Below are 27177 nucleotides of genomic sequence, written 5' to 3' on the forward strand. Positions count from 1 at the left end.
CAGTCCCAACCCTTTAAAAGTTCAGTTATACTTCAGAAAGGGACATTGATGCTTAGCAATGGTACCCTTAGAATTTCAGGCTGTCAAGAATATTTATCAAATATGGCATATAAAATGGAAAACTGTATATTCTAAATGCCTGATAATTTAAACAACACTACATTTGTGCTTATAAGCTATTTTTTATTTAGTTCAAATCAAAAGATGGTTTGAAACTGATACAGTTGTGTATAAAATTCCTAAATGCAGATTTGGTAGGGTGTGTACTATTACAATCACTTTGTTTTCTGAATTTTTGCAGTAAATTATTGTTTTCTTCCTTCTTCATCGTGAATTGAATTTTCCTAATCTAAGGCCTTATCCAACTCCACTAAAGTCTTTCCATAGGGAATTGGATCAGGTTCATACAACCCAATCCTCTGACAAAGCACACATTGACTTCAATGAATTACTGAGAGACAAACTTTGTTTCAGGTGGCATTGGGGAGACTGTTCTGCAAGCACATCCTACCAGCCTCAGAGAGCCTCATTTGTCTCAGAGAAAGCTGTTGCTGAAATATTAGCACTAAGGCTATCTAGAGTGAAGATGGTTTCTGGGGGAAGATAGTGATCAATAGAATGAGGAAGTGAGGGAACCTTTGGCCCTCATATGGACCTGGCTATAGTTGTGGCCAAATACTGCCAGGAAAAATCCATGCTATAGATGTATCAGCACAAAATATTTGAACAGTGAAATTTTAGTACAGATTTTGGACACTGCCATACATACTGCCTTTAAGTAGCCTAGGATAACTAGTTATGCATAAAGATATGTACTGATTTTGCTTTCTATACCATTAAATGATATGTAAGTCACTATTAGTTTGTTTTGGTCTGAATGCAGGAGGCAAGAAGTTGCCACCTAAGAAGATGCAATTCCAGAATATTTCATTTTTAAGTACTCAGAATAATATGGTTTCCCAGAAAAAAGATGCTACGGCTCAACGTATATTATCTGCAAGACTTCACAAAATTAAAGAGCTGAAAAATGAACTGTCTGACCTCCAGCATAAACTAGAAGCTTCAAACTTAGAAAACCAGCTTCTGAAACAGCTTCAGTATCGGCACTTGAAAGCAATAGGTAAATATGAAAATGCGGAGAATAACTTGCCTGATCTTATAGCAAAACATTATAGTGAGGTAAGAACTCTAAGGGGACTCCTTAGGAAGTCTCAGGAACAGGAGCGAAATACATCCAGGAAGCTCAGAGAAGTTGAATCAGAGCTGTTAAAGACTAAAGATGACTTGCAAGTGTTGCAGAAACTTTCAGAAGACACGAATCTTGCAGAGAGAGAGGAACTTACTCATAGATTATCAATCCTTACAGAAAAAATGGAAGCAAATGATAAGAGAATACAGGTAATAAGGAGCATGTCCTTGTATTTTTAGAACTATAATAGGAAATATTTTTGTGAAAGAATAATGCAAGATTATTAATCAATGCATATAAAATGAATATTTATAGTGCAAGCTAACAATACAGAAATTCAGATCCATTTGTTTTAATCCAAAGCTTTCCAAAATGTAGTGATATTACGAATAAATTACCCATAACTTGAATAAAATCTTGCAAAAATGTATCAGTGGATTAAATCTGGAAATAAAGATTAGTCAAACTGTTGCCCTATTACCTTTAAAAATATGACATACTACTGGAGAGCTGTCTCCAATCTCCCCTTCACTCCTTAGTACAAGTATAGTCAAACATATTGCAGCTGTTGACTAGTGAATTAAACATGAGTCAGGAATCCTAGTCTTAGCTCTGCCACTGGTTTGATATGTGACCTTGGGCAAAAGACTGAATTTATTTGAGCCTTAGCTTATCCATCTGTTAAAAGGATGGACAGTGTTAAAGGAGGGTGATGTGAGGCTTTATTAATGAATATATCTAAAGTACTTTGAAATTCTTGTATGAAATGTACAATATGAGTGCTAATATTTATTTCAAAGGGTTTTTTTGGCAGAGTTAATATTTAATTAATTTATATTGTGACCACCATTGTGATATCTAAGGGTATTTGACCAAAACTAATAAAAACAACTGTTGCCAACATTTGAATAGACAGCACTCTTGTTAGGATGCAATATTCTTCCAGAAGGAAATGGAGGGAGGAGAAGCACAAAGAAATAATAATATATTCAGTAAAATGAGAATTGGGAGAGTAGCCATTGGGAAGAATACAAGAACAATTTCCTCATAAATTCATAACACTATTTCCTCCTTATTTCTGGGTGTGGCGATCCCCTAAAACCTACCTCAGAGCTAACATGATCCCATCTGCCCACCTTTGATGCCTCTACCCCTCTGCGCTACAGCAACCTGTCTCCAATGGAGAGGGTTGTATACAGGGGCGGCTCCAGGCCCTAGCATGCCAAGAGCGTGCTTGGGGCGGCAAGCTATAGGGGGCACTCTGCTGGCGCTGCGAGAACGGCAGGCAGGCTACCTTCGGTGGCTTGCCTGCGGAGGGTCCGCTGGTCCCATGGCTTCGGAGGACTTCTCGCAGGCACTGCTTGCCATGCTTGGGGCGGCAAAATGCCTAGAGCCGCCCCTGGTTGTATATTGTTCTTTCTGAAGCTCATTAATACTGCTCTTGTAGGAGGCTTCTAGAGAGCTATGGAGAATGTTCTTTCCTTACCCCCAAGGGTTGGGCATACTGCCTTTGCAGTGTTCCCAGGGACTTCAGGATTGAAACAGGAAGCATCACAATGCCAACTTTTAGGCACCTAGAAAATCACAGAAAAAACACTGTGATTCACAAAGCCTGAATTTGGTGCCTAGGCTCCTATACAATGAATGGGGAGAGATAGGCAACTTAGAAAGCCAACACACTAGGCAAGGAACCATCTAAGCTAGCCAATGGGAGATGCTGATGAGAGGAGTGTTTGCTGTGCCCCAATCTCTCTCTGATGTAGGCACCTAAATCTGGGCTTCAGGAAGGCGCCTACGTCTGTTTAGTGATCCACAAATGGGAACCAGCCACCTAATGTCAGGTGACCTAGGCCCTTCTTGAAGGAATGAGTTGTGCACCTGCTTCACACCACACAAAATGGCCACCGGAGAAGTAGAAGGTGGTGGTGGTACCCACCATGTGACTTTAGCTCTGTGCTTAAAACACTCACCTTATGCTATTAACTACTGAGTCGTGGGATATACTGATGTGGGGCTCCCTCAATCTTTCCTTTGAAGCTGTTCCACTGTGGATTAAATAATGAACAAGTGAATGGACCTGGAGTCTCCCATATGGGTGCCCTAACATACACACGCACACACACACCACACACTGGAGCAGTCATTGGGTCAGAGAGAGAGTGAGTGAGTGAGAATGACTCTGACTCACTGTTCCTTAGGGAACTGATTGGCAGGATCCCCTGGGAAGCTAATATGAGGGAAAAAGGAGTCCAATGGAGCTGGCTGTACTTTAAAGAAGCCTTATTGAGAGCACAGGAACAAACCATCCCAATGTGCAGAAAGAATAGCAAATATGGCATGCGACCAGCTTGGCTTAACAGTGAAATCTTTGGTGAGCTTAAACTCAAAAAGGAAGCTTATAAGAAGTGGAAATTTGGACAGATGACTGGGGGGAGTATAAAAATATTGCTAGAGCATGCAGGGGTGTAATCAGGAAGGTCAAGGCATGAATGGAGTTGCAGCTAGCAAGGGATGTAAAGGGTAACAAGAAGGGTTTCTACAGGTATGTTAGCAACAAGACGAAGGTCAGGGAAAGTGTGGGACCCTTACTGAATGAGGGAGGCAACCTAGTGACAGATGATTTGGAAAAAGCTGAAATACTCAATGCTCTTTTTGCCTCAGTCTTCACAGACAAGGTCAGCTCCCAGACTGCTGCAGTGGGAAACACAGTATGGGGAGGAAGTGAGCAGCCCTCATTGGTGAAAGAACAGGTTAAGGACTATTTTGAAAAGCTGGACATGCACAAGTCCATGGGGCCAGATCTAATGCGTCCAAGGGTGCTGAGGGAGTTGGCTGATGTGATTGCAGAGCCATTGGCCATTATCTTTGAAAATTCATGGTGATTGAGGGAGGTCCCAGATGACTGGAAAAAGGCAAATATAGTACCCATATTTTAAAAATGGAAAGAAAGAGAACCTGCTGAACTACAGATCGGTCAGCCTCACTTCAGTCCTCGGCAAAATCATGGAGTAGGTTGTCAAAGAATCCATTTTGAAGCACTTGGAAGAGTTCAGGTGATCAGGAACAGTCAACATGGACTCACCAAGGGCAAGTCATGTCTGACCAACCTGATAGCCTTCTTTGATGAGATAACTGGCTCTGTGGATATGGGGAAAGCAGTGGATGTGATATATCTTGACTTCAGCAAAGCTTTTGATACAGTCTTCCACAGTGTTCTTGCCAGCATGTTAAAGAAGTATGGATTGGATGAATGGACTATAAGGTAGATAGAAAGCTGGCTAGATCGTCGGGCTCAACAGGTAGTGATCAACAGTTTGATGTCTAGTTGGCAGCCGATATCAAGCAGAGTGCCCCAGGGGTCGGTCCTCGGGCCAGTTTTATTTAACATCTTTATTAATGATCTGGATAATGGGATGAATTGCAGCCTCAGCAAGTTCACAGATGAAACTAAGCTGGTGGGAGAGGTAGATACACTGGAGGGTAGGAATAGGGTCCAGAGTGATCTAGACAAATTGGAGGATTGGGCCAAAAGAAATCTGATGAGGTTCAATGAGGACAAGTGCAGAATCCTGCACTTAGGAAGGGAAAAATCCCATGCACTGCTACAGGCTGGGGACCAACTGGCTAAGCAGCATTTCTGCAGAAAAGGACCTGCGGGTTACAGTGGACGAGAAGCTGGATATGAGTCAGCAGTGTGTCCTTGTTGCCAAGAAGACCAACGGCATATTGGGCTGCATTAGTAGGAGCATTGCCAGCAGATCGAGGGAAGTGATTATTCCCCTCTATGCAGCACTGGTGAGGCCACACCTGGAGTATTGTGTCCAGTTTTGGTCCCCTCACTACAGAAGGGATGTGAACAGATTGGAGAGAGTTCAGTGGAGGGCAACGAAAATGATTAGGATGCTGGGGCACATGACTTGTTAGGAGAAGCTGAGGGAACTGGGGTTATTTAGTCTGCAGAAGAGAAGAGTGAGGGGGGATTTGATAGCAAGGGGGTTCCAAAGAGGATGGAGCTAAGCTGTTCTCAGTGGTGGCAGATGACAGAACAAGAAGCAATGGTCTCAAGTTTCAGTGTGGGAGGTCTAGTTTGGACATTAGGAAACATTATTTCACTAAGAGGGTGGTGAAGCACTGGAATGGGTTACCTAGGGTAGTGGTAGAATCTCCATCTTTAGAAGTTTTTAAGGCCTGGTTTGACAAAGCCCTGGCTGGGATTATTTAGTTGGTGTTGGTCCTGCTTTGAGCAGGGGATTGGACTAGATGACCTCCTGAGGTCTCTTCCAACCCTAATCTATGATTCCATGACTTTGTAGGCTGGTGGTTAGAGCACTCACATGGGAGACCTGAAGTCCAGTAACCCCTCCTCCATTCACTCCACTATTTATTCACAAAGGAACAGCTTCAGCAGGAGAGATTGAGGAAGCCCCACATAAGAATATCCTGTAGTTCAGTGGTTAGAGAACCCTCCTAAGAAATAGGAGATTCCCCTGATCAAGTCTGTTCTCACCCTCTGTCAGAGAGTGGGGAATTGAACCTGTATTTCCCACATCCCAGGTGAGTGTTCTAACCACTGGACTAAAAGTTATAAGGTGGACACCACTCCTTCCTCTTCCAGCTGGATTTTGAATCGGACCCAATCTGGAAGGGAAGGCACCTACTGGATCAAGCCCCATTTAGGCAGCCCAATGCCTATCTTCCCCCGGTTCATTAATCACTCTGGACTTAGGTGGGAGGGAGCCATCTGGACTCCCAGAGTGGGGCAGTGGTGGGCATATCCCAGAGTCTAAAACTTAGGTGCCTAGGGAACTTTTACAGTGGAAAGTTAAGCACCAAGTGAGTTTAGGTGCCTACAGAGTTAGGCAGCAGCCAAGCAGAAGTTTAGTGGATTGCAGTGCTGCCCCAGATGGGGATTTAGGAGCCTAACTCTGGAGTTTAGGTGCCTGAAGTACTTCATGCATATCCTTACTTTTACTCCTTCCAACTTAGATGTAGACCATTCAAACTTGAATTCATAACTGTATCAAACACAAATATTTTAGTAAAAAAGTAATGGCTTACAGAACTGTTAAAAAATAATGTCCCCGAGAGAGTGTAATATAGGCATAGGATGAGAGAAAATAAAGAAGATTCCATGCCTTTAATGTCTCTACTTCTTGACTCTCATTGTCTTTATGGGGAAAGCCTCCATCTCTGATTTTTAATAAAATCTTATAACAGTGAAGTTACTCTCCAAAAATTCATTTCTACTCTATTAAAAGAATAACTGAACTCAGCTACCATTCTGAAAGCTGTTTATTTGTAAAACCCCCACTGAGAGTCTGTAGAAAGTCTTGCTCATGGAGACTTTGCAGGATTGGGTGCTTAGCTTATAACTTTGATACCGACACAGTGCATTGCAATTACAGCTTATCTAAATGATACCCGACCTGATTCTCATTTATACTGCCAGAGTGGTGTAAAGGGGCTTTAATGTAAATGAGAGTCAGGTCCTGATGATCCCCCCAAAAAAGACTGTATTGGATAACACATCAGGAGTTTAGTATATTGACTTATTTTTAATTTTTGAATACTTAGATATTGATTTTTTTGGGTAAACTTTGTTTTGAAACCAGCTTTTATTAATTTTAGATGTAAATGGAGACACTGCATTTTTGTTTTATTACAAACTTCTAATTTCAGATTTTATTTACAGTAGAATATGATTATTAGAAGTTTCATTTTTCATTATGTTACTCTGCTTATTTTTTAAATCTGGTGTGAATTGAAATTCTTCAGCAGTTCCAGAGAATATACCACATGGTTAAATATATAATGTTTCTAGGGCTTAGAAAAACAGCTGAAGTTGAACAGTAGCATCTTTAGTCGTCAATTGGCAGCTGAGAATAGGAAGACTGTAGCAGCTCGGACAATCACAAAGAACTTGCAAATGGAAATTAAGTCTCTACAACAAAAAATTAAGGTACCCAAGGTTTAAAATAGGTTTCTTTTTTTTATAAAAGTGCCACATGTCTTACGTTATATGTTCCTGTTACCTTCATTATATTCTTAAATAAGATAACTAAGGAATATGTAATGCAAAATGTATACACTGCAAAAATATCAAAAAGTAAAATAAATTAAATTATAATTACATCTCTGAAGTAGATCAATAACTAGTAGAAATTAACAATATCTGCCTGTTACCATTTGATGAATCTGGATCAGCATGTTATGCTACAGCTGTATCAGGGTTCCACAGGGGTCAGTCCTAGGCCTAGTCCTATTCAACATTTTCATTAATGACTTGGATAATGGAGTGGAGAGTATGCTTATAAAATTTGCAGATGACACTGTGACGGGTTGCCCCCCTTAGGATGCCACGTAATGTGCTGAGATACCACTGAGCCCATCTGTTTTGCCATCCTGGGCGCCCTTTTACCTGTCTTGCTGAGCCAGGCTCTTAAGTCTTCTCCAGCACACGCACAGGCAGGGCCACACCCAACTGCAGAACAACACAGACACTGAGATCAGCTCTGGGAAGACTCACCTTAAGGGACTTGCCCCAGCATTCAGGTGTCCACCTCTCTTGAAGTGCAGACCCAAAGGTATATTATGAAATCCGCCTCCTCCCTCAATGTGGAGGAAGGTATGCACAACCTCTTACCCCCCCACACCTCAATTATGAATTGCACAAATGAGGTTATATTATAAACAAGAAATAAGTTTATTAACTACAAAAGGTGAATTTTAAGTGGTTAAAGAGATAGCAAACAGAATGAAGCAGATTATTAAGCAAACAAAACACATAAGCTAAGGTGGTTTCACTAAATAGTAATTTCTCACCCTAGATATAGAAAGTCTTGAAAGGCAGCTGCACTGGTCTCCAGCTTGAGACCTCAGGTATTATTACTCACAAGCTAGACACCCTTCCAGCTTGGGATCTACCCTTCTCCCCTCAGTTCAGTTCTTGGTTCCAGGTGTTTTTCAGTGTCTCTTTGGGTGGGGAGGCAGAGAAGAACCACAATGATGTCACTCCCCTCTTGTATAAGGCAGGAACCCTTTGTCTTCCAGTGGAAAAACACTGGCATTCCAAAAGGGGAGGTGGGATATCCAGAACTAGGATACTCGGTCCCATGCCTCTGCATGGCTGTGGCAGCCATTGCTCGTAGGCTGTCTCGAACGTCCAAAGGAAGACTAAGCTCTTTTACAGTCCATTGTCTTAGCTAATGGGTCATTAGCACTGTCTGGCTTTCTCCTAGTTGTAACTGAAGGGCTAGTTAGGGGTTACACCCAAAGTAGCCCATTTGAAACACAGATACATGGTCAATATTCCTACTTCAGATACAGAAATGATACGGGCATACAAATTGGATAATCACATTCAGTAAATCATAACTTTTCCAATGATACCTTACAAGACCCATCTTGCATAAAGTACATCTCAGTGATGTCATATCCATATCATAAGCATATTTCCATAAAGAATATGGAGTGTAATGTCACAGACACCAAGCTGGGAGGGGTTGCAAGCATTTTGGAGGACAGGATTAGAATTCAAAACAATCTTGTCAAATTGGAGAATTGGTCTGAATTCAGCAAAATGAAATTCAATACAAACAAATGCAAAGTACTGCACTTAGGAAAGAAAAATGAAATGCACAACTACAAAATGGGAAGTAACTAGTTAGGCATGCAGGAAAGGATCTGGATGTTATAGTGGATCACAAACTAAGTATGAGCCAACAATGTGATGCAGTTTATCCACTTCTGTGGAAACCACACCCCTAGGAGGGATCCAGTCTCTAAAATAACCATTGTGGGATTCCTTCCCCCGCATCATTCAGTTAGAAGTGGAATAGGCTGTGCAGTCTGCTTCAGTGTTGGCATATCTCTAGGCAGAGATGCTGACTTTGGGATTTCCCAGGAGGTGCTGGACCACTTCTCTGCCCCAGGCCCTGCCCCACTCCACCAAAGACCGTGCCCCTGCCCTGCCTCTTCCCACCCCCACCCCACCCCACCCCGCCTCACCTCTGCCCATCCCCGTTCTGCCCCCTCCCCCTGCCACCTCCTGCCCCCACTCTTCTCCCTCATCTACAGCACTTCCTGAATGTCACTGGACAGCTGATCGCGACAGGCAGGAGGTGCTGGGAGGAAGGGGGAAGAGCTGATCGGCAGGGCCACTGGCGGCTGGGAGGTGCTGTGGGGGAGGAGAAGGAGCTGATCCGCGGGACTGCCGGTGGGTGCTGAGCACCCACTGTTTTTTTCCAGTGGGTGCTCCAGCCCCAGAGAATCCACGGAGTCAGCGCCTTTGTCCCTGGGGACCAATGAGAGGCCAGGACTATCTGCACAGAAGCACTGTGCAGCCATACAGCTTTGCACCAACAGGCCTCCTCCTCTCTTGTTCTTTGGCAATATGACTGCAACAAGGGACTCCCCCTAGCTGCAGCAGCCCCTAAGGAATCCTGGGGGAGGACTTAGCAGAACAGGAGTGGGATACAATGTCTGTCCTATTCCCAGGTGAATTACAGGCTCACGGGGTACCCATGGACCCAAAGAATTGATCACCCCTCCTCACAAGTTGGTCCCCTCCATGTGCAGATCTGGGGAGGAGGAACAATTGCAGGACCATGAGCTTTAAACCTCACAGTGTCACTTTAATGAAAAGCTATTTTGAAATGCAGATTGTTTGCACTAAGTTTCTATTACTACCGTAACACTTATCTGAAATATTTCCATTTAATTGTTCATTGAAGAAGTCCTCTAAAATTATGGGTACTGTTTTCTGTGCCTCTATTTTCGATGCCCAATTTTCTGTATTTAAGTTTTTAGGTGAACAAAACTTGGATCTTTAGCACAAACAGCAATTGGGCATGCCAATCAACCTGACTTCTGTGCTGAAATACAGTAACACCTCGCTTAATGTTGTAGTTATGTTCCTGAAAAATGCGACTTTAAGTGAAATGATGTTAAGCGAATCCAATTTCCCCATAAGAAATAATGTAAATGGGGTGGGGTTAGGTTCCAGGGAAATTTTTTTCACCAGACAAAAACCTATATAATATATATATATATATACACACACAGTATAAGTTTTAAACAATTTAATACAATGATGATTGTGAAACTTGGCTGAGGTGGTGAAGTTAAAAGTGGAAGAGGGTGGGATATTTCCCAGGGAATGCTGCTAAATGATGAACTAGCATTCGGCTGAGCCAGTGACATAGCCAGGTGGAGGGAAGAGGGGAAGCAGGAAAAAAAGGCACCACCCATTGCAGCGCATTTACTGACCGGGCAGTGCTCCAGGTCTTTGGCGGCACCTTGGCAGTGGGGCCTTCACTCGCTCCACAGGTCTTCGGCGGCACTTTGGTGATGAAGCTTCAGTGCTGCCAAAGACACCCGGAACGAGTGAAGGTCCCACCGCCAAAGTGCTGCCAAAGACCCGGCGTGCTGCCCCGTCAGTAAAAACACCGCAGCAGGTGGTGCCTTTTTTTCTCCCACTCCTGGATGAGTAAAATTAAAAAGGCACCACTTGTGCTCAGTGCAGGAGCAGCCATTGCTCCGCTCCCACCCTAGCTACACTACTAGGCTGAGCCCTCAAGGGTTAACACATTGTTAATGTAGCCTCACACTGTACAAGGCAGCATAAATTGAGGGAGGGGAGACAGCATGGCAGACAGAGACAGAGACACACATCCTGTGTGTGAGAGAGAGATGCGCGTTGCCCCTTCAAGTACGCTGACACCACTCTAAGTATATTGCCTTTTTAAGTAGATCAGGAAGTTGAGACAGCAGCTGCAGCCCAAAAGTTCCCTCCGTCCTGAGCTCTGTCATGTCCCCACCCTGCTCTACATGGAAAAGGGGTAAGCGAGGGGCAGGAGCAGGGGGGAGGGGGACACCCTGACATTAGCCCCCTGTCTTCCCCGACCCCTCCTGCATAGCAAGCAGGAGGCCCCAGGAGCAGCTCCAAGGCAGAGGGCAGGAGCAGCACATGGCAGTGTGGGGAGGGACAGCTGGACTGCCAGCAATTGATAGCCTGCTAGGCGGCTGCCACACAGGGAACTTAGGGGAGCAGGGAGCTGATAAGGGGCTGCTGGTCCACCCTGGTTTCAAGCCCCCACCAGCTACCTGCAATGGGCTGCTCTTCGTGCAAGCAGTGGACAAAGCAGGCAGCTGCCAAACAACATTATAAGGGAGCAGTGCACAATTTTAAACGAGCATGTTCTCTAATAGATCAGCAAGGTAACAATGTTAACCGGGACAACTCTAAGTGAGGAGTTACTGTACTGTTTATTCTCATGTACTTTGTACAGCCAGTAACTTAGATATTGAAAAGTTCACCTGCATTTTATATGCATTTTACTGTTCGTCAAACTGTCCAATAAGAATGGATGCAAAGTAAGAATGAAGTTGAAGTTTTTCTTACATATTTAAGGAATGTTAAGATATGTTTCAATCTGAAAAATGTGTTTGTCAATCAGACAGCTGTCATGCTTCTCATCCTTCCCACTCTGCTGAATAATAGTTTATAAAATATGGACAAAGAAGGCATGGTATAAATAAAACAAACTGTGGAAACAAAATTTTTGCTCCATACTTCTGAACAGATTACTTGTAGACTGTGCAGTATAAGCCAATTTTAGCTTTAAATACAGAATACTTATTCTAAATATGGACAGTGAAGAAGAAGAATGAAAAATAAACATTTATTAGAGAGGTCTCTGTGATGTTATTGACATGAACTGTGACCGTATAGATCATTGTTGCAACCAGGGCCCTATGGTTGCACCAGGTACTGTACAGAGGAGGTCAAGTGGGGTGTCTATGGAAAGGTTGTAGTTTGCTGGTTATGATTATGCTGTCTGTATATGTGTATCATTTTTGTATTTGAAGTTATGAATATTGGCTACGTACTTGTATCTCAATGTGTTTGATTCTAAGTAGCCTCAGTGAAGCATTTGGTCAGCTTCTTGAGAAAGGACTATTCTCAGTAAGCGCCCAATCAAGAAACACTGAACTGACAATGGACTTTGGAAGATGCCAATCCACATCTGAGCTTTCCTGGGAACATTCAAACTAATATGTAAACAATGGCATCAGCCTGCAAAAAGATGAATCATTCATGGACATGTGCCTTGCCCAGGTGGTTACAAACTCCATCTTGTTGCTATGACTTTGCACAGAAGAACAAAGGGGTTTCCACCCACAAGAGAGAGAATATAAAAGGCACTGGATGCCTCTCCATTTTGTCTTCAGCTGGCTTGTGAGATGGCCTCTCCACCCCCAAGAGATGCCCGAAAGAAAGTGGAACAAAGGCAGTAACTATGGGGGTGAGAGTGATTGCTGGACCCAGACTAGAAAGAAGTCCAGTCTGTGAAAGAAGCTTATTGGAACATCTCTGGGGGTGAGATTTCATCTGTAATCAGTTTCTTAATGTATTAGGCTTAGAGTTGCGTGTTTTATTTTGCTTGGTAACTTATTTTGTTCTGTATGTTATTACTTGGAACCGCTTAAATCCTATTTTTTATACTTAATAAAATCACTTTTTGCTGATTAATTAACCCAGAGTAAGTAAGTAATACCTGGGAGAGCAAACAGCTGTGCATATCTCTCTATCAGTGTTACAGAGGGCGGACAATTTATGAGTTTACCCTGTATAAGCTTTATACAGAGTAAAACGGATTCATTTGGGGTTTGGAGCCCATTGGGAGCTGGGTGTCTAGGTGCTAGAGACAGGAGCACTTGCTAAGCCATTTTCAGTTAAGTCTGAAGCTTTGGGGGCATGGGTCAGACCCTGAGTCTGTGTTGCAGCAGATTAGTGTATCTGGCTGAACAAGACAGGGTTCTAGAGGCCCAAACTGGCAGAGAAAATGGGCTCAGAGGTAGTCTAAGCACATCACGTGGCAGTCTCAGGGGTGGTCTCTGTGACCCAACCTGTCACATCTGCATCTCTTGAATGTAATGTTATTAAAAATGGATATGAAAGAATGTAGGTGTGTGTTAAGGCTTAAAAGAGATCAGAATTCAAATTCAGAGTTAGATCACTGAAGAAAATAAGATTGCTAGTTCCCATTTATGAACATCACAGGCTCACTCCCATTGACACAATTTACCATGGTTGGCAGTTTCTGTCCAAGAAAGGCTTTGGACTGGAAGGTGAGGCTTTTCACATTTGAGTTAGGACCAAAGTATATTGGTACAGCAATGTGTTAAACCTTTTATAAGGTGTCTGCCTGCAGAATGTTTGTCTCAGGCCACAGCTACTTGTTCTCTATTTTCAGGAACATTATTACACTCATTAACATTTTTTTAAGATGAGGCACTGGAGTTGGTAAAAGGTAATCATGGAGTTTATAGTGTGGATCTTTTTTTAGGAAAAGGAACGAGAAGTTGGTATAAAAAATATCTATGCAAATCGGATGCTTAAAAGTCTACAGGACAAAGCTGATCTAGTACCTCACAAAAAAGGTACTGTATATCTGTAATATTTTTCATTTTTATATATTTTAGTGTTGAAACTGTATTGCTTTATAATTGGGACATAGTGGGATCAATTGTCTAAAACAGGGACCTAAATTGCACCTGTAAATAGGTAAAATGGGTTCTTGCGCATGCAGTTACTCATTTAGACACACAATTACTTTTCTTTGCTCATATGGATGCAACTAAGTAGCCCATTTCTGAATATTTAACTCCATTTATGTAAATGAACTTTGGGCCAATTTTTACCTTTATTTAGTGACATTTACATAGACTGTACAGTATATGACACTTTGTCTGTTAATAGTTACAAAAGTTTTGGAAAATAAAGTGTAATAATGATGAGACATAAGCAGTGTTTCTGCCTTAAGTACATAATCTCTGCATCATTACATTATTAGCATTCAAACAGTATTTCATATTACTGTATCATATTGCGTAGCATGTTTGAACATAGCTGTGCCCTTTAACATCACTATAGTTAAGGTTATGTCAGGGTTTTATTTATAAAATCTGTTAAGTATTTAAATTTATAATTTGTCTGCAAAAATTATTCTGGCCTGAAATTTAGCATTTGATTAGTCTAGTAGCAAATTTGCCTTGCCCAGGGCCAGCTCTAGCAATTTTGCCGCCCCAAGCACGGCGGCACGCCGCAGGGGTGCTCTGCCACTCGCCGGTCCCGGTGGCTCCGGTGGACCTCCTGCAGGCGTTCCTGCGGAGAATCCGATGGTCCTGCGGCTCCGGTGGAGCTGCCACAGGCGTGTCTGCAGGAGGTCCACCGGAGCCGCGGGACCAGCAGACTGTTCACAGAAACGCCTGCGGCAGGTCTACCAAAGCTGCCTGCCGCCCTCTCAGCAACCGGCAGAGCACCCCCCATGGCGTGCCGCCCCAAGCATGCGCTTGGCGCACTGTGGTCTGGAGCCGGCCCTGGATGTACCCATTTCTTAAAAATCAGATAGGCAGTTTTAAAATGATATAGACACTATTTTTGATGGCATGTGTGTAGCCACGTATCAGAGAGATAGCCATATTAGTCTGGATCTGTAAAAAGTGACAAAAAGTCCTATGGCACCTTATAGACTAACAACATATTGGAGCATAAGCTTTCATGGGTGAATACCCACTTCGTCAGACGCATGTGTCTGACGAAGTGGGTATTCACTGTTAGTCTATAAGGTGCCACAGGACTTTTGTGTAACCAAGATAACTCAAAAACTAAGATAAAATACCAGCATTTCTGATCCAATCTTTACAAGTTAGCGGTTTTAGACAATCAGATCTCTGGGATTCAGATTACCCCCTAAATCTAATTGGGTTTCTGCTGAGTCAGCCAATCTGAATCAAACGGAGCCAACAACATCCAGAGAATTTTGGTGAGAAGTCCTCTCTGTGATGTGACAGGCCTTCGGTGCCTTTTTTCACGTAGCTTTTTACAGCAGTTACACTTCAGCAGAAATTGTTTCTGTGAAGAAAAATTTCAGTTGGAAGCTTTTACTCTTATATTTGCTTCATAAGATGAATAAAGGTTTGGACAAGGTTTGCAAGAGGTGTGTTGCAGATTTATTCAGTAAATACTGCCAAATATTCTGCTATGAGGACAGGAGTAAGATATTTCTAGGCTGCTGCATCCAATCCAATCACAGGCTTCCCTCTCCTCAGTTTTAATAAGGTAAGACTCTGTACCTCACGCTACACTTCATCCAGCTCAAGCCTCACTCATTTCTATTCTCAATTTGTAGAGATGTTTCACGTGGCTATGGAAGAAATGCATTACATGCTTATCGGCCTATCAAGCAGGGCTGCCCAGAGGATTCAGGGGGCCTTCCCGCCGCTGAATTGCCGCCAAAGACCCGGCACTTTGGCGGTGCGTTCCGAGGCGGAAGGATCCCCCGCCACCAAATTGCCGCCTAAGACCCAAAGCGAAAGAGCTCCGGGGCCCGGAGCGAGTGAAGGATCCCGCTCCAGGGGCCCCGAAAAACCCTTGTGGGGGCCCAGGGCAAATTGCCCCACTTGCCCCTCCCCGGGTGGCCCTGCTGTCAAGATATCTAATCACTGAATTATATCTCTTGTCACCTCTCTGTCTGCCAGTCATCATGTGCAATAAACAAGGATGGTTATTGCAGTTTTGTTTAACACTTTCTACCCCGATCTAATTGTCATATCAAACAGTGTCTTTTGTATATGTGTTAAATGTTCAATATCTTATGAATGCATCCATGAGTTATTATGTGTTTATGTTGTTTGTCTGATAGCCCTTGTTATGTGATGCTTCCATTCCACGAGTTAGAATGTTTTTGGAGAACAGAAAGTACTGGATTTTTGCTGTTGTGCTTAAACTATAGCATAGGTATTATAAGATATGCATGATACTGTATGAACTCACTGCAAATATACAGATGTTGTTTTAATTTTTTTTCAATATTCATTTAATGAATAGTTTCCTGAATGATTCTATCATTTCCCCCAACTGACATTTCAAATAGGGAGGAATCCTTTTCTAGGAGGGCTGGTTTCCAGTCACAAAGCAGGAAACATTTCTTGGTGTTTACTTACACTACCATGTAAATAATAATAATAATAATTAATAATAAAAACAGAAGATCCAAACAGAAACTGGATGAAAAAATTTAAAATAAATTAAGGACATTCAAGTGGCAACTTCAGAGGTTATTTTCCTAGCCCTTAAGTCCTGGAGATTCTGTTATACATTAATCTCAAAGATGCATAACTTCCCATGGCCCTTTCCCAGCTGAAGCTTCTAAGGGTATGCCTACACTACAGTCAGCACAGGGCCGCTGTAGCACTGTAGAATAGGTGCTTCCTATATTGGTGGAAGGGATTTCTCGTCAATGTAGGTAATCCACCTCTCAGGCATGTCTACACTTACCAGGGGATCGATGTGCTGTGATCAATGCATCGACTGTCGATTTAGTGGGTCTAGTGAAGACCCGCTAAATCGACTGCAGATCGTTCTCTCGTTGACTCCTGTACTCCACTGGATCTAGAATAGTAAGGGGACCCATTGACATTGCATAGTGTGGACCCTGCGGTAAGTAGATCTAAGATATGTTGACCTGAGTTACACTATTCACATAACTCAAATTGCATGGTTTAGATCTACTTTTCCCTGTAATATAGACAAGGCCTTGGCAGTAGCCAGGTTGATGGAAGAATCCTTTCATCAACTTAGCTGTGTCTATACCAGGGGTTAGGTTGACCTAAATATGGGATTCAGGGCATGAAATTCTTCATAGGCCTGATCATCGCAGTTAGGTTGACCTGTTTTTTATGTGTAGACCAGACCTTAGACTTGCATTTTGAGGGTGGGAGATCCCAGACTAGGGCTTGCTTCTAAATAGTATTTACAAGAGTGATGGTCACAGTGACAGGTTGTCTGAGAGAAGAAGGAGGACTCTGTTTTTCTTTGGTTAACTTCATAGATTCCAGGGCCAGAAAGGACTATTGTGATCATCTAGACTGACCTCCTGTATAACATAGGCCACAGAACTTCCCCAAGATAAGTCCTAGAGCAAAGATTTTAGAAAAACATCCAACTTTTGATTTAAAAGTTGACAATAATAGCGAATCCACAACAATCCTTGGTAAATTGTTCCAGTGATTAATTACTCTGTTAAAAATGTATGCCTTATTTCCTGTCTGAATTTGTCTAGCTTCATTGGATTATGTTATACCTTTCTATGCTAGATTGAAGAATCCATTACTAAATATATATTCCTGTAGGCTGTTATCAAGTCACCCCTTAACTTTCTCTTTTGCTACATCTACACTACGGACTTTACAGTGGCACAGACAAACTGCTGCAGCGGTGCTGCTGTAAGATCTCTGTAGCCACTCTGTGATGCTGGGAGAGTACTCTCCCGCCAGCACCATTAAATCACCCCCAATGAGCAGCAGTAGCTATCTTGGCAGGAGAGCATCTCCCGCTGACATAGAGCTGTCCACACCGTCTGTTTTTAACATCCCCTGACCAGGGAGCAGCAAGGACAGAGGTGAATTAAGATTTACTGGGCACAAAGAACATTTGGAATCCCCAAGCCCTGGGAGCCCAGGGGTGCCAGAACAGGGCCACACCCTCCCACTTTTTAACATGTGCGTAGAAGCCTTGAGCAGGCATGGAGTTGTGTGGCATGGGTGTACTTTGGGGGATGATTGCCTTCCCCAGCTGCAAGCCTCAGGCCAGAGGCAACAGGAAGAGCAGTGCCACATGTGGCTGCTGCCTCAGGCACAAAGCCCAGGCAGCAGTGCAGGGGCAGCCTCACAGCAGGAGGGACCCAATAGTGAGTGGGGAGCAGATTGGCAGCTGGAGCCAGGTGCAGGCACTGAGCAGGCCTGGGTGGACTGCAGTGGCCATTGAGGCCGAGTCAGTAGCAGTGGGAGCTGCACTGGAGGAGCCTTCCCTGCCCAGCTCCTTGCTGCCTGTGACCTTTCTGGGGCTCCTTGCCGCCTCCCAACTGGGCCAGGGCCTCCTCTCCCTGCAGAGCACATCTGTAGGCCCGGGGGAGGGGGCAGGCGGCTGGACTGGATTCCGCACCCATGAGTCCCACTGGCAGTGGTATGCCCTGGGAAGCAGGGACATGAGCTGGGGGCTGTTCTCAGGCATTCTGGCCCCCATCCAGGGCAGGTAGAAAGTCCGGGGCTCCCCACAGCTGCTCAGCAATAATAAAGCTTTACACTAAGTCTTACTCTTCTTTTGTTGTTGTACTGTTGTTCTATAGTGTTACAATTATTTGAGTTCTTTTTCTGCTTGCATGAGATGAGGAAGCTCTCAGGTAGGTAGAAGTCTGGGGGAAAAGTTCTGACAAAGGTCTGAAGGTTGGTACCTCCACCAAATGGGTTTGGTTCTGAGCCTACCAGTTAGGACTGATGATTTAGAACCCAAAACTGGCAATGCCACCAAGTAACTTGTCTTCTGTCCACAGCCTGAACTGGTTTTCCCATGATCATCTTGATCGATCAGTCCATCAGCCTTCACAGAGAGAGCACCGATCACAACATGTCATTGGTGTTGTTCTAGCCAGTCCTTCAGTCACCTGCGGGCCAGGCTGTCAGTGGCACTTGCCCATGATATGTTAAGAAAAAAGATATGCTCCCCTGCAAAATGGCCATTTTCTATTTTTTCATTTGTGAAAAAAGACTAATGATATTTTTCTTCCCTTGTGGATCAAGAATGAAACAGATGTAGGGTACCTCTTCCATGTCTTCTATTCCCCATTATGACAAACTCTATGAAGAGCAGACAGTAGGCTTAGGATGAGATCTCTGTATGTGCAAATGCATACATAGTGCAGCCTTTTCGTCCTTAATCCCAGGAAACTAAGTAAATTGACAGTTTCTTCATTAGAACCTCCTCAACAATTTTTTCACTTGAAAGAGAACAGATTGGGCCTCACAGATGTTGTGTGTCTGAGTTAATGACTTGAGTTTGTTGAAAAAACAGGCTCAATTGAAATTATTTTATCTAAGATTATCAGTCAGAGATTAGTAAAGCACTATACACAATACAGAAGTAAATAGATACATTACTACCCTTTGTTGTCAGACTAAGAGCTGGATATGTGTCTGTCCTGCATCTGGAAGGGACATATAGTTTTCGTTTCCTCAACCCAAGTTTTCATATCACTGTCATTATATAGGGTTTCAGACAAAGGAAACCTAGTTCCCAAGAATATTCTCCCAGAAACATATATTGTGATGTCATGTCTATAGAGTCTCAGTTTACCTGACTCATATGAGAAGGCATGATTATTAACAGCTGAGAGGACTAACAATTCTTCAAGTTAAAATCTCTCAGTGGGTCTTTCTTACTCCATAATCATTATTCCATATTGATTTCCCCAACAGAAAACATCTGACTGCTATAACAATAATCTCTTAGTTTTCCTAGTTTAGATATGCTTATGTCAGCATTATATATATATATAAGGAGATGGTTTTCCAAGAACATGAAGGTGCCTTAGAGTGATTAAATACAGCATAATGAATGAATTTCTGAATAGGATTACTTATTGGTCAAAACCAGTTTTCTAGGCCTTAGAATTCAGACAGACATACTCCTTGCTGAAGATAAAGATTCTAAAGAATAGTTAATATATATAAATGAATCAAATATACAGAAAAAAAGAACTAAAGATATTACTGTTTACTAATAAGTACTAAGGTAAGGCACATCTAAATCTCTAGCTCCCCCTAGTGCTGAATCTAAGAAATGCTCAAACAACTCAGTAGCACTCACCAAAGATTCAGAAAGAAAAGGAAGGTTCTCTGTAGCAATGGCTCTCAATCTTTCCAGACTACCGTACCCCTTTCAGGAGTCTGGTTTGTCTTGCGTACCCCAAGTTTCACCTCACTTAACTACTTGCTTACAAAATCAGACATAAAAATACAAGTGTCACAGCACACTATTACTCAAAATTGCTTACTTTCTCCTTTTTACCACATAATTATACAATAAATCAATTGGAATATAAATATTGTACTTATGTTTCAGTGTATAGTATATACAGCAGTATAAACAAACCATTGTATGAAATTTTAGTTTGTACTGACTTTGCTAGTGCTTTTTATGTAGCCTGTTGTAAAACTAGGTGACTATCTAGATGAGTTGATGTACTCCTGGAAGATCTTTGTGTACCCTCAGGGGTATGTGTATCCTTGGTTGAGAACCACTGATCTATTGGACCATTGCCACCGTTAACTGTCAATCGCGCTGGTCCAAACTCCTTAAGAAATAATTTCCAAAATGCTAGCTATGAAGATCTTTCCTAGCTACCACCCAGCAACAGTTCAAGGAAGACAAAACAAAGCCAACACCAGGAAATCATGCTGCAGCATAGGTGCCAACTTTTCCCAGTGCCGGTGGGTGCTCGTACTCCCCCGGCCCTGCCCTGACTCCACCCCTGCCCCCCTTCCAATCCCCTCCTGAAAGTCCCTCCCCAACTCCGCCTCCTCCCGGCCTATATTGGACTCCTCAAATTCCCACCCCGGCCCCGCCTCTTCCCCGAGCATGCTGCGGTCTCCCTCCTCCCAGCGCTTGCCACTGCAAAACAGCTGTTTCGTGGCACAAGCACTGGGAGCCAGGGGGAAAAAGTGGGCACATGGCATGCTTAAGGCAAGAGGCGGATGTGAGCTGGGGCAGAGTGGGAAGCTGCTGATGAGTGAAGAGTACCCACCAATTTTTCCCTGTGGGTGCTCCAGCCCCGGAGCATCCAAGGAGTCAGCGTCTATGTGCTGCAGCCAATGCTCTGTTTTCAAACCAAATGTGCTAGATGTAGAAATACCCATGCTGCATCCTTCCATTACTTCTTTAACCAATTTATTTGCTACTCTGAGTTATTAACAGCAGAAATGCTGTGATCAGGAAAAGGAAACGCTGACAACTTTGTGTTCAATAAATTAAGCCCTCATAATGACACCTTTTTTTTTTTTTCTCTTTCTGCTATGTTTTTGTACCCCTCACTTGGGGCTAGATTCTCAAAAGGTGTATGGGTGTTGCACCCTGTCATCTAGTGTCGTCTAGGCATGGAGGGAAAGTTAGTTTTTAAAAAAAGAAATTCACAGAAGCCAGTATGCTGGGCAGGGAAACCACTATAAGCTAATCAGAAGGAAAGGACAAGGAGAGGAGTGGGACTTAGGCCTCATCTCTGAAAGGAAGTTAGGTGCCTTCCCCCACTTGGGATTCAGAGTTAGGCATCTAAGTCAGTTCAGTTTTCTCTCATGAAAAACAGGAAGTAGCATGAGGCAGTTATAGGCAATGACCCAGAGGCTAGAATGTTCACCCAGGCCATAGAAGACCCAGGTCCCAGTCTCTCCTTTGCTGGACTTGAACTCAGGTCTCCCATATAAGTGCCCTAACCACTGGGCTCTTTCAGTTTCTCCTGTTGAAGCTGTTCCACTTTGAATAATAATTAAGTATTCATTGAGCCAAAGGATACCCACCTGCAAGATGGGGCTTCAAGTCCCTGCTTTAAATCAGGAAGAGTGGGGACTTGATCCTCAGTCTTCCACATTGCATGTGAGTGCACTAACCACTGGGCTATTGGCTATGAGGGAAAATGGACACTACAACCATTGTCTTTTGTGTAAGTTAGGCATGCTCTGAGCATGCCTACCTGTCTGGTGAAAGGCCATGGAAAACCTAGTTTGTGAAACTTGGCAGGTCTTAGACATGAGCTAGGGAACATAAGGACTAAAGTGGCTTTGTGTGTGCCTGCTGGCAGAAGCTTAGGTCCCTATGGGACTCCTCTGGTGGAAACGTAGGCACTTACGGAGGTTAGCCAGCAGCTGAATAGTGTTTTGGGGAATGCCAGTGGTGCCTGTTTTATCTGTGTGGATTTTGATAGATGCTATTACAGATCTCTTCTGCCTTATGTTTCTTTATAAAATTGCATTATGGGAGTAAAGAAATACATACCTGGAGCTGGAGATGTTTAAAATAATAGATTTCCATACCAATATTGGTTGTATAGGTATTACCTGTTTCCAAATATTGTATTGTTTTAGAAACTCTTGTGCTTCCTGTTAATACTTGCTCTTCTTTCTACAGGTGTTAGTTTAAGCAAATCAGTACAAGTAAATAAGCAGAATTTTAAATCAGCACAGGTTTCACATCATCAAAAACAAGGAATAGTCAAGAGTGCAGCTCTGTGCCTAGAGGTATGAAACATCTGGATCCCATTTAACCTCAAAGTTTCTAATGTGATTGCTCATATATCATACTTTATTCCATAATTTTCAAGAATTTTTTTCCTGAATATCCTTAATTTCAGTGTGTTCTGAAGATATATTGCATGCACCATTTTTTTTAAAATATAGTGGTATTTTAAACATTTAAGGATACTTTTGTTAGGACAAATGTTACTATATGAAATAAATGTATGATAATCTAAATAGAACAGAAAATACCAAAAATGAGCAACTTGAGTCACAAAAAAATAATTTAATTGATCATTCACTAATGTAAGTGAAGTTTGTTTGGTTTTTTTACCATTATCTTTGTTTATTTTAAACTGTGAATTGTAGGAGAAAAAAACAACTGAAGACAGAAATGGAAAAGTAGAACCCTATGAAGATACAAAACATAAGATAGAAATTGAACCAATCACAAAACCATCAAAGCAAGAAACTTTTAATAGAACATGTAGAGGTATATTTTTAATTTGTCATAACCTTATTTGATCTTATGCAAACAGAATGAATGAGCTTCTGTACACTGGTATTACACCCTGCCATGATGGCTACTAGCCTGTATCTGACACACAACGAACAAGTTCAAAAACAGTGTTAATACAAGCCACTGAAGTCTACCTTAGTGGTGCTCTAGCACTTACCGGTATGTAAGTAATTTAGAGGTGGTTTATATACGTCTGTGCTCCTGGCCTTCTAATAGCATTCTTGGTGACAGTATGCAGATATCAGATGCGTTGTTTGAGCAGATAATGGACTATGGTGGTTTTATTGACAATTTATGCTAATCAACTTGATCCTGAACAATAGGCTGCTGATCCCTTTCATCTTGCCTTCAGAAGGGTGGTTTCAGGTGAGGTTTGAGACAGGCAATTTATGCTGCTACTGGAACCTTGTCTAGAGTTTGTCTCAATCTACCTTGTCTCCCCAGTTGTCCTGACAAGGATTGATATCAGAGCCCATCTCCTCTCAAAACTTCCTTTTGCTTTGTCATACCCCAAAGGTGCACCAAAGCTACTTGGCCCTCTGTTGACACTGTTAATGCTGTTATCCCTGAGGAGGCATATCTGTTGTAGCTTCATGAACAAGGGGAACCCACCCTGCAAGAGTGGTGGTGGTGATTTTTACTGAGCCAAAATCACTCTTTGATGGTTTTCAGTCCTTGGTATAAGCCCTTTCTGTTTATTTCAGTTAATCTGTGACTATTTTCACTTCCCCTTGTAATCTTCTTTTTCTTTAAGGTTGGGTTTTAGCTCATTTTATTGTTTGGTAGTGTGTCGTTCTCTCCAAGGCAGTGAGACCATCCCTATTTTTTAAAATTGTATAGCAACTTGCTATATAAACCATGGCTGCTGTATTTGTGTATACTACCCCCCCTCCAAAAAAACCCCTACTAACACCGACACTACAGAGCCAATACAGCTAGGAAATGAAAAAGTAGAATCTAGTCCTCCTTATTCAACATCAACAAAATTGTCACTTAAGTTCCAGAATTCTTCTTTATAATGGGTGACGATGCTGAAGACAAAAAGAACACAATTTGCGTTTAGATCACATGTTGAATTTGTTTGCAGGGCTGGTAATTGGACTTTTTTTGTATAGAAGTATCACTTTTCTCTGTTTACCCTTTACGAAATCATGGAGTATTAAAAATTATCATGAATAAAATTAGCACATTTGTACACTGAATAAAGTTAAACATCTGGAAAAATATGTAGTAAAAGCCTAGATGCAATCTCTAGGGTCGATTTAGCGGCAGGGTGCTCTACTATCTAGATCAGGGGTTGGCAACCTCTGGGACACAGCTCGCCAGGGTAAGCACCCTGGCAGGCCAGGCCAGTTGTTTACCTGCTGTGTAGGCAGGTTCGGCCAATCGCAGCTCCCAGTGGCCGCGGTTCACCATCCCAGGGCAATGGGGGCTGTGGGAAGCAGCATGGGCGAGGGATGTGCTGGCTGCAGCTTCCCGCCGCCCACACTGGCCTGGAGCAGTGAACCGCAGCGAGTGGGAGCCATGATTGGCCGAACCTGCCAACACGGCAGGTAAACAAACTGGCCCGGCCCGCCAGGGTGCTTACCCTGGCAAGCTGTGTGCCAGAGGTTGCCGACCTCTGATCTAGAACAAGTCTTCTGGCATACTCATCAGTGAATAGTATCTTCTTAGTAATCTCATAGAGCTGGTGAAATATAAACAAGAATGAAGGTATATAGATGTACATGTGCAAAGACATTTTACCTTATCTAATGCTCTTAAACAATCCCTAAATTAAGAACATTGCTAAATAAAAAATATTGCATTGTAGAATTTTTAAGTGATGAAATACAGCTCATGGAAGAAAAAACTCACTTTGAATTTATGGAAAGAAAGAAGAAAAAGAGAGAAGTGCAAGAAAGGAAAGCTGACTTACTGAAAGAAGAACTAGAGAAACTGATGAAAGCAGGACAAATTCGACCTACAAATGGTGTCCCAATAAGGAAGAATAATCAGGAAAAAGTTGTAGCAGAAGAGAATGAAAGGGAGGAGAGAAAAAGTAAACAACTAAGTGACAAAGGAGCAGCAGATGATAAAAGTGTAACTCCAACTCAGAATAACAGAACACCCACTAGACTAAAAAAACAGTATACATTCACAGAAGCCACTGAAAACTTGCATCAGGGGCTTCCTGCATCTGGTCCAGCATCCAACACAGGCAGCCTCCGCAAGAACAGACAAGCAGGTGGACACCAGAGTGAGATAGCTGAATTGAAGGCAAGAAATTCATTTGGCATATACAAGCCATCATTTGGTAAAGTTACCAAAACAAGGCAGAAAGATGCAGAGGATGGAAGCTATGTTCGTACAACGCTAACTGAGAGAAAAACTCTCTTATGGAAGAACTCTTTGGACCAAGCTATGTCTTAAACAACCACTCAACCCCTAACACTAAAGAGCTTGATAAAGAACAAACAACTGTGGACAATGAAAGGTTACATAATTACACAAGTGAGATTTCAAACACTGACACTGGTCTGCAATGTGGAGATTCTAAATTTACACTAGGGAAGTCTAAACTAACAACTTCTTCCTCAGACATAAAACAGTTTTAATATTCAATTGATGTACAAGTTAAATTGTTTATCTTTAATCTTGAAATATGCAATATGTTTAACATTTGTTGAAAAGCAGTGTGTTGCCTACTAGTTTTGGTTTTTTGCCTTCATTATTTGTAAGATTTCATTTAAATCTTATTTGAATTTTTACCTGAACCATTCTGCAGCAATAAAACTGAAATGGAATACTCAGTTACAAGAGAGTATTTCTCTACAAGTGCCGTGTCCCAATGCTTATGCACGCTACTCAATTGGTTGAACACTCTTGAGCATATTAGAATGTACCAAAATAAAGAATATTAAAACCATGTTTATCCTAGCTGCAGTGACAGGCTGTCAATGTTGGAAAGCAGTTGAAGTTGTCTGGAAGAGTAACACATTAAAGAAGAGCTTGTTCTACAGAACAGTGAAAAGACAAATAGGATTGAAATACTTATTGGATTTATGGGGCAAAATTCTGCCCCTATGAAGTCAGTGGGGCAAGGATTTCACACTTATTTTAAGTATTTGTGTAGCTTTTAAATCTGAGCCCCTAAGTCTAGCAAACCACTTAAGCAGTTTCATAACTTTAAGCACAAGTAGTCCCAGTGACTTCATTATGACTATTCCTGCTTAAAATTATGCAAGTACTTAAGTACTTTAGTGGATCAGGGCCCATATAAAGTGCTTTTTTTAACACTATAAAAGTAATCATACATAAGCTATGTTTTTATCCAATAGTGGCATGACTAAAAGCTGAAGGATTTCAGTGATCTTGTGTCAGAATAAAAGAATACATTAATTCAAATTGCTGTGAGTTTAAAGATGAAATGCTGGGGACAGATAGCAGACCTTTATTGGTGAAAGGTCTTCAGCTCTGGAATTCAATCATCCATATCATCCATCAATGCTCAAGCATGACAGGCAGCCTTTAGGGTAAAATGCAAGATCTTTTGCTTCACTCTGGAATTCCATGTGAGATTTTTCAGATGGTTGAGGTGATTGATTTGTTTTTATAGTCATTATTTTGCCCTGATACAATAAAAGTTAAAATTCAGTCCTGAAATATCTTCCAAAATTCAAACAAAATTATATTTTCACCAGTTCCAGAAAGCTCTGAAGCTTCATTCATTCCCACTGAAAGTTAGAATTCTTCAAAGCACCCTATCCCAACCACTGGACTCAGGTGATGAAGTCTGCACTATTTTGCCCACTGAATGTGTTGTTTTGGAAAAGTAGCGGATGTCCACTTCTCAAATAGCCTTGCCTTTGTTTACTGTTTTTTTAAAATCTGTACAGTCAGTTAAAGTAGGATATTTCAGATATGTAGCAAGGGTCAGAAAGGAAAAAAAAAATCTGTCTTTGATTTAATTTTCAAAAAAGTGTCAAGGACATTTAAAAACAGTAGCATGAACATTAACTATCCTGTAATCACTTTTCAGGGTTAAGATACCCTGCATGTGTTCAAATAAGAGTAATTTTCTTGGTACTTGATAGCTTTTTTCCTAAAGATAAAATACTTTGCTTAAACTTTGCAATGAAAAACTTCAAAGATGGTTGGTAGTGTGATGAAAAATGCACGGGGAAAGAATATCTATGAAATATCAATATTTCTCATGTGATTATAGCCATACCCAGCATATGGAGCAGTCACATTCAAAAAATACTTAAACCAACAACTTTGTTCACAGTTCTCAGAGCCAAAACTTCATTGCTCTTGCTCTCACAAGGAGTTTGATTAAAGAAATCAATAGGATTACTTG

General features: G+C 42.1%; 1 protein-coding gene across 1 annotated transcript in view; it reads left to right on the forward strand.

Moving 5' to 3' along the window:
- LCA5L (lebercilin LCA5 like) overlaps positions 1 to 25336 on the forward strand; it is a 30065-nt gene extending 4729 nt beyond the window's left edge. The window contains exons 3-8 of the mRNA XM_030577560.1: positions 884 to 1398; positions 7011 to 7148; positions 13540 to 13633; positions 22209 to 22318; positions 22685 to 22808; positions 24649 to 25336. Coding sequence (XP_030433420.1) covers positions 884 to 1398; positions 7011 to 7148; positions 13540 to 13633; positions 22209 to 22318; positions 22685 to 22808; positions 24649 to 25247 — 1580 coding nt within the window. The 3' untranslated portion in view covers positions 25248 to 25336. The remainder of the gene's footprint in view (positions 1 to 883; positions 1399 to 7010; positions 7149 to 13539; positions 13634 to 22208; positions 22319 to 22684; positions 22809 to 24648) is intronic.
- Positions 25337 to 27177: the final 1841 nt, after the last annotated feature.

The sequence above is a fragment of the Gopherus evgoodei genome, chromosome 1 (assembly GCF_007399415.2).
Source record: "Gopherus evgoodei ecotype Sinaloan lineage chromosome 1, rGopEvg1_v1.p, whole genome shotgun sequence".
NCBI lineage: Eukaryota > Metazoa > Chordata > Testudines > Testudinidae > Gopherus > Gopherus evgoodei.